This window comes from Vicia villosa, unplaced genomic scaffold, assembly GCF_029867415.1.
Source record: "Vicia villosa cultivar HV-30 ecotype Madison, WI unplaced genomic scaffold, Vvil1.0 ctg.001263F_1_1, whole genome shotgun sequence".
In the NCBI taxonomy this organism is placed as follows: domain Eukaryota; kingdom Viridiplantae; phylum Streptophyta; class Magnoliopsida; order Fabales; family Fabaceae; genus Vicia; species Vicia villosa.
The window spans coordinates 263,854-272,487 of NW_026705553.1; the positions used below are offsets into that span (position 1 = coordinate 263,854).

Below are 8,634 nucleotides of genomic sequence, written 5' to 3' on the forward strand. Positions count from 1 at the left end.
TAAAAAAACAAAACCGATCTATAATATTCAACTCTTTCCTCTGTCACTGACGTGGAAAAATCTGCTTCTAGAATCAATATAATTTTTGCCCTTCAATCGAAGAAGAAGGATCTGAAAAATCTGAAACCATACCTTCCACCACAAAATCAGAAACAAAAGATTAAGAATTGTATAAACTGGAATCTTCATGAATTGTGAAGAACAAAAAATTCGTGGACTTCAACAATGTTAAGTAATATTAGAAAATGAGAATAGTAAAAAATATTACATCAAGGACTTTATAGGTCATGTTGCAATTACAAGAGGGAGCAAAATGTACAAAGCTTTTCAAATTTCCTCAATGAGATTTAGGTTCAAACACTTAGTATCTCAAAAGTAGGATTATTACTCTTGAGAATGTTCAGTATCAACTATTCTTCTAGGACATGTCCTAATATTGTGTCCTTCTTCCTGGCACAATCGACAAATATATACTCTTTGAGATGCCTTGCCTATTCTTTTATTTGAAACAACTTGTGGACATGTCCTTCTGTTATGGCCATACTGTCGACATATTTTACATCGATGATGTTTTATAACTCTCCCATCACTATGGCTTATCCTTAACTTATCGCACGTTCTTCTGTTGTGGCCTTTCTCGCCGCATAGCCTGCAAGTGAATCGCCGTTCAATCAAACCATCCTTGAGTTCTGGACAGTAGTGTCTCCTATGTCCTTCGCGTCCACAGCTTTGACAGTAGAATTTCACTCCTGCATTAGAGAACGAAAAAAAGAGGTTCATGAATTTGAAGTTCAACCATGCCTTTGTTTAAGGTTCAAGTCAAAATAAACGAAACTGACCTTTCATGGCGATGCTCCTTTTCTGACGGTTTATTGGATCGCTGAAGAATGCTTTCATAGTTTTGGAAGCATGCTTTCTAGCTAAAACAGTTCTCTTGGCTTTCTGCATCCATCAAAGCAAGTATTCATGGTGAGAATTTTTAGTGTATAAGAAAGAAGCTAATGTTTCAAATATTTGCATAGTTTTTCTCGGATAAAACCTTAATAGCATCCACTCTTTGAGCCTCGAGAACTGGATCCTGGTGGATGATCTTCATTCGTTTGCTAAATAGACCAGTTTTGGCATTGAGACTCTGCAATCATTCAACTAAACAAACACATTCAAATTTATATCCTTTGCGACAGATATGAATCATTTTCTTAGTTGCAACTATCCTCTATAGTGTTGAATTATGCCAAATCCAAATTTTAAGATTTATCGATCAATGAAGGGAACGGGCTAATGTACTCACTATCTGTGATCTGTGATCCATGTATCAGAAATAAGCATATTAAGGTTAAGCAGCCAAACTAACTTTTAAAGAACGGCTAATCTTCAATCCAACTTCAGGAGACGGTGACTTGTAAACACGTTTGGATTTTTTCTTTGCATCTAGCTTTATGTCCAATTTGTCAACTTCATCGTCTTCCTTCACTTTGAGTGGCGATCTAAGAAAAATCAATACAGCAAAACCCATGAAGAAATATTCTTATGACTCAAAAATCATTACTATTTAGCATAATTTATATGGGAATTTTATGACATCATAAGAATAAGTTCAAACAAATTTAAAAACAATATGATGATTATTCTAACTACATTTTAAAACAACTAGATTTTTTTAACACAATAATTAAAAAACAATTTTAGTTAGAACTAAACTAATAAGTTGGAAGAATTTTATTTTGCAAGAAGGTATACGTTTCAGGTAAGAAGAAGACGAAAAAAGATGATAAAACAAATTACTTAAGGGAAAAACAAAGATGTATTGTAAAACATCTTAACAACATTTCCAAAGAGTTAACAGAAGATAAAAACCGAAAGAAGGAGGAAATTTAAGTTTCAGGTGTTACATTGATTGAGCTCTCTCCCATGGTCTTTCATCAATTGATTCTTCCCATATAACACAATCTCCAGAGCACTGGTGGCAAGTCAATAAACCCTGTTTACATGGAGACCGAAAGGAAAAAAAGGGTAGAAATTAAATATCATGCTCTATGCCATATTTTCACAACTGCTATAAATATAGCAAGAATGAGGAGTTTACTTAATATATGACATCACAAAAAGATGTAAATTAAGAAATGATACTTTTAACTAATAAGCTGTCTCATACTGCCTCTAGTTTTAACAACAACCACAACAACCAAATCTAATATCACTAAATGAGGTCAGCTACATGGATCAAACGAGGCCATAATTTTCTATCATTTTTCTATCCAAATCATTTACTCATTTCTCAGAGTCATTGAACCCCTTCTAATAAGAACCTAATACCCTATGAATTCATAGCAATAACACAAATAGGAACACCAGACACATCACAAACACCTGCAGATTTAACCTATAATAATTTGAATAACTGGAAGTGACTGTATGTAATCAGATGTGTCAGTGCCGGACACCAATACATGTTAGACATTCGTACACAACCTTCTATCTGAAATGTCAGTGCTACATTACATAAATAAGACTAAATTGAACCTATGCTTTAATCAATAAACAAATACAGTCAAAAAAGCAAAGTACCTTTCCATTACATTTTGGACAATCTGATCTAGATCTTTCAATTCCACATTCTGTACAAGGAGTATAACCCCTTCCTCGACAACTCGGACAAGGTAGCTCTCTGATATATTGTCCATTTGGTCCAAACCATGACCTTGGTTCTCTTGTATGCGAGTTCGCTTTCCTGAAATCAAATTTTTTTTTGACCTTGCCAACATTCAAAAATCTTAATTGAAACAATGAGTACCATACCTATAACTATTCCCTAACTACAAACGAGATATTTATGATCTGAAGCACGGGCACAAGAAACACGCCATGCCACCGACACTATTAATAATTTGTAAAATAAATAAATTAAAGATAATCACAAGTGTCAGTGTCAATTTCGGATACCGACACAGACACATTATTATGAGAGGTGTTTATGAGAATTAATGGAGAGAAAAAAAGTTGAATAAAGAAATAAATAAAATTGAGACCTTGGTTTGAATTCCATCTCAAGTCCAAAGAGATCCTCTGGAGGACTATAACCAAACTGTAACAAAAACATGATCACATTATCCAAAATTGATTAAATAAAAATTAGGGTTTTAAAAATGAAAATGGGAAAAAGAGTGTGCCTGGGTTGATTTTGGGATGGAAAAGGAACCATCGTTGAGTGATGAGCAAAGGATGGTTGGTGCGGGAAGGGAAAGGAGGAGGTGAATATTTAATTGAGGTGGTTTTGTGCATGGGAATGTGAGAAAGCGAAAGGGAGGGTGGAACAATTGAATCATGAAGTTGGTGCTAAGTTTTCTCAAGATGAAGATGGGAAATGGTTATGGGGGGTTTGAGGCTTGCTTGAGCTAGTTAGTTAGTGTAGGATAAACATGTGGTCACAAAGAAGACATGAAATGGGATTGATGATGTTGATGAACATGGATAGCTAAAGGGTAGCAATAATAAATAACTAGGTGCCAAATTTGTATCCATTCACATTTTTCATATTTAGTTAATATCTTTTTTAGCTTTATTATATTTTTTATTAAAAAAATATTGATTATAGTTTTTATATTATTGTCAATTCATTAAAATAATGTATTATTATACTATTATCATAATTACTTTTAAAATTATAAAATCATAATAAATAAATTTTTAAAAGTATATATATTTTTAAAGTTTAATTGTTTGTAATTACTTAAACTAATCTACTATCTACCCAATACTAAGAAATTGTCCAAACTGTCCATTTTGTCCTTCCCTTAAATTTTTTTTACCCATATAAAAGGTTAATCATGTAATTAACAAAATAAAAAATAGAACATGCCAAACGTTGTGTTTTCATTGGTCTGTTTTCTGCCCCGTCTCTCTGTTCACTCACCATTGTTCAACACGACCGTCCATTTCGCTCTCTCTTTCCCTCTTTTCTCTGTTCTCTCTTTACCCCCCTCAAACCCTAGCTCCGCCGTTGCCGCCCCTTTCTCCACCGAGTATGGCTGCTCCAATTTCAATTCCATCATGTTAGCTTTATACTTGTTGTTGTACTATTTATTTGGTTGATTTGTGTTTCCATTGTAGTAGATTGCTGAAAAGACGGAGATCTTAGTCCCTTTCAATATTCTTCCTCTCGATCCTAATAGTGCAAATCAAGTGATAATGAGATTTCCTGAGGTACAATCTTTAATCTTTGATTTCATTCATGTGTACTTCTACCCCAACCTGACTACTACAATCTTTACTTGGTTGTATTTTTTCAGATCCAGTTCTTAGGTGTCAAGGTGTGAAGATGTTCATGTTCATTTCCTTCTTCCAGATCCAGTTTCTTCCCTTTTGATCTATAATCTGACAGTGTAAAAGTTACACTTACTGGTGAGCCTTCAAGTGTTACATGAACCATGATTTTGTGCTGGTTGTGTTATATATTTGCTAGAAATATATTTGCTAATGTCAAAATTTATCATACCTGAATCTTGTTTCTGAGTTATTTATATGAGTCAGGTACATTCATCTCAATTTATATGGTGTATATTATAATTATAAGAATCAGATGTATGTTTTTGGCCTTTTACTCTGTATGAGCCTCATGGACTATGGTTAATAATTTAGAATTTACAGTTGATATCAACTGTCAAAATATCGATAATTTAGAATTGAGATTTCAATATTGATCCATCTAATGCATTTGTCATGTAGGTTTCTATCCCAATTTCAAATGCAGTGCAAGATGATAAGAGCAATAAGATTCCAATCAGGTATTACAATTATGTTTCGCTTATCGGTACGTACATATTGTGTAACTATTGTTTTTTTCCAGATTTTGCATTGGATTTTTGGAACAAAAATTGAATAACATCTCAAGATATTGTTTACTGTAATATGAAAGGGTTATATTCCAATAGATTATTGATTTCTAATAAATTCCTTAGTTTCAATTTCACTTATTTTGATAACAAATGCTACTTTCGGATCGTATATTTCAGAATTCTGTTTACTTCATGGATTATATTAAATAGTGTACTATTACCATTAAGATAGAATTATATAAAATGGTTCACTTGCATTTTACTGATCAAAACTTTGTTTTTCTTTCTATGATAAGCATTTAGTTGGCTATTTGGTAGATATGATGAATCCTCATCCCGACAATCCTCTACAAGCAAACACTTATGAGTTGAACACAGTTACCCTTACAATTAGTGTTAAAATTCAAACAATATTTCTAACAATTATAAAAACAGTTATCCTTTGTTTTTGTTTTTCTTTCACATTATATCACATCTCTTTGTTCTACCCCCCCTTCTTTTTTACTCACCTCACTACTACTGTAAATATTTGTAACACTAGATTTTCGTTGAGAAAAATGTTGAGAATAAATTGTTGGAGGAAAATATTCATGTTAGAGACATGTTGAAGCTCTCTAATTTAACTTTAATAAATTTAGGTAAAGAAGTAGGTAATGTCAAGAAAAAATAGGTAATTGAAGTTGATTGAAGCTGATGTGGAAGTAAATAAGAAGTTGCAAGCCAACTATATAAAGACGACTTGTAGATTGTTTTCTATGATTGGAGTTGAGGCAGTTGCATCATAGAATTTGATTCAACGTATGTGTCTCTTAAAAGGGGAAATTCTTAATTATGCTCTATGATTCATGTGCAACATAATTTATTTTATTTGCATGGTTTTGTTTATTTCATGGTTTGTTGGTAAGCACCTCTAAAAGAAAAATGTTTGCAATGAGTAGAACAGGTGGCCAGCAACAGTAGGCTTGATCTTCGATGATGGATGAGAAAAAAGGGGGTTGTACATGTAAGGAACTCTGATGCCAAAGTAAGAAAGAGAACTACAAGGTATAATAGAAAGTATGAAATTTTGGGCAAAGTTTGGATTACCTTGCCCTCTAGAGGTAGAGGGCTATTTATAGTGTTCTCTTTGAGGTAGATTGGGTCACGCTATATTTGTGGGCTTGGGCGTGATTCCAAGAGGCCCAAAATATAGGAGAGAGTTGATTAGGTCTTGACTAGTCGTGCAGGAAGTACTAGTCGTTAATCCTTAGTTGTGGGAGGTCTCGATACTAACCGAGCCTGATCAAAGGGGAGACGGCTCTGGGGATTGGGCCAATGTTTATTGGGCCGGTTTGTACCAATGAGTGGATTGGGCCAATTGGAATATTGGGTTAATCCAGAACAAAAACCAAACTCATAAACTTTATGTGTGAGGACTTTGAGATAGTCTGTGAGGAAAATCCATTTGTACTATATTTGGTATGTTTTACTTTATAGTAGATAAACAACATCATTGGAATGGATTAGTTGAAACCAAACCATATTTCTTTAAATTGTTATAGTAGAGTTTTCGAATTCAAAAGGATGGAAGAAGTGGATTTGTGTAGATTGTTAGTGAACCCATTCAATAAATTGATGAGTAATAGAGCATAAGTCTTCATGGTGTTAATGGTTGCAATGACATAATAGAACATAGAGATGAATGAAAAGCATGTTGTAATAACAAGTTTTAGAAGTTCTTTTTTTTTTCATTCTTGTCTTCTTGGTAAACAAATAAAATTATCATTTCATGAATCTTTTTCCCATACTTTGTTGCCTTTTGATATTGTCCATAGTGATATTTACACGTCACCTATTCTAACTTTAGATTGACATCATTATTATGCTTTATTCTTTGATGATTTCACGAATTTCATGGACTTTTCCAATTGCAAATATATATATATATATATATATATATATATATATATATATATATATATATATATATATATATATATATATATATATATATATATATATATCAATTGCATTCCATTTTTCTTTAGTTTCATGCTTATATTAAAACACAATTTGAAAGAGAAATCAAATATTTTCAATATGATAATGAAAAAGAGTATGATAATGCACATTTTCATAATTCTGTTGACTTAATGGAATGAAATTTTAGTTTTCTCGCCCCTATGCATTTTCTCAAAACAGAAAAGCAGACACAAAAATTAGCACAATCAATAACATCATTCACACTATTCTACCTCATGCCTCTCTCACCTTATTTTTGGCATCATGCATTACAAATGGTCACTTCCTCAACAAAAAGTTTGACCTGCAATCTCCCACTAAAATTCTCTATTAAAAATACATGTCATATTGTCACCTTAAAGTCTTTGGTTGTATTTGTTACCTTATTCCTTCTACCTCTAGAAATAAATTACACTCTCGCTTAATACCATGTGCATTTTTTTATTTATCCTTCATATCATAAAGGTTATAAATGTCATCATTTGTCGAGTCAAAAAATAATTATTTTTAGGCATGACACCTTTGATAAAAATATGTTTCCATTTTCTGCCTTAAATTTTATTTCAACCTTTATTTATGAATTTTTGGATAGTGGTTGGCAGATTTTGACGAGTCGAAGAAGAGAAAGGTAAAACCTACAGATAATAGTTCATTGGAAACAGAAGGTACTGGCAACATAGTATTTCAAATGAGTAATAAAGGGAAATCTATGATCAAAGATGTGCTCTGATGTACCTGGAATAAAGTGCAACCTGCTAAGTGTTGGACAACTAGTCGAGAAATGTTTTTCAGTTGTCATGAAAGATGGAGCTTTAAAATTGTTCAACACCCAGAACAATTTGGTATTGAAATCTCCTCAGTCGAAGAACATGATGTTTAAGACCATGATCATTCGACTGAAGTACAATGTCTAAAAAATGTTGTCAACCATAAGGATAGTTGGTTGTGGCATTTGAGGTTTGGACATTTGAAATTTTCGACCACTCAATCAACTGACTACTCAAGATATGGTTACTGGTATTCCAAGTCTTGAGATACTTGAAAAATTATGTGAAGGTTGTTTATTTAGAAAGTAATCCAGAAATTCTTTCTCTTCGACTATTCCAATGAGTCTATCATGCATACTCGAAGTGGTACACTCAGATGTATGTGGTCCATTCGAAGACCATACGATTGGTGGAAACAAATATTTTGTTTCATTTGTAGATGAGTTTAGTCGAAATATGTGGATCTATATGATCAAGAGAAAGGACGAAGTATTTGGAATCTTTAAGAGATTCAAGGTACTGGTCGAAAACCAGAGTGAGAAGAAGATCAAAGTTCTGCGAAAAGATATACATGGTGAATACACATCTAAGATGTTTGAAGAATTCTGTGCAGAACACGATGTTGATCATGAGGTAATTGCTCCTTATATGCCTCAACATAATGGAATTGCAAAAAGAAGGAACAAAACCATATTGGATATGGCGAGATGCATGCTGAAGCAGAAGATTCTGCCAAAATCCTTATGTGGTGAAGCTGTTTCGACTGCAGTTTATATACTTAACAGGTGCCTACCAAGATATTGAAGAACAAGGTTCCTGAATAAGTGTGGAATGGTAAACGACCATCAGTAAGTCATTTGAAGGTGTTTGGCTTTATGTGTTACAAGCATGTTTCTGATGCAAGAAGAAGGAAGCTTGATGACAAGAGCGAACCTATGGTTTTGGTAGGATATCACAAGATTGATGCATACAGGCTATTCAGTCCAATTAATGAGAAGATTGTATGAAGTCGAGATATTGTGATTGATGAA

General features: G+C 33.1%; 1 protein-coding gene across 1 annotated transcript; it reads right to left on the minus strand.

Annotated features, from left to right (window-relative positions):
- Positions 1-252: 252 nt before the first annotated feature.
- On the minus strand, positions 253-3,466 carry LOC131634256 (uncharacterized). The gene is made up of 8 exons (XM_058904904.1): positions 3,171-3,466; positions 3,030-3,085; positions 2,569-2,731; positions 1,893-1,981; positions 1,355-1,487; positions 1,040-1,132; positions 840-942; positions 253-749 (listed from the first exon to the last, which is right to left on the minus strand). Exons 1-8 carry the CDS (start codon positions 3,324-3,326, stop codon positions 385-387), a joined length of 1,158 nt encoding a protein of 385 aa, XP_058760887.1. The 5' UTR covers positions 3,327-3,466; the 3' UTR covers positions 253-384.
- Between the last annotated feature and the right edge of the window lie 5,168 nt (positions 3,467-8,634).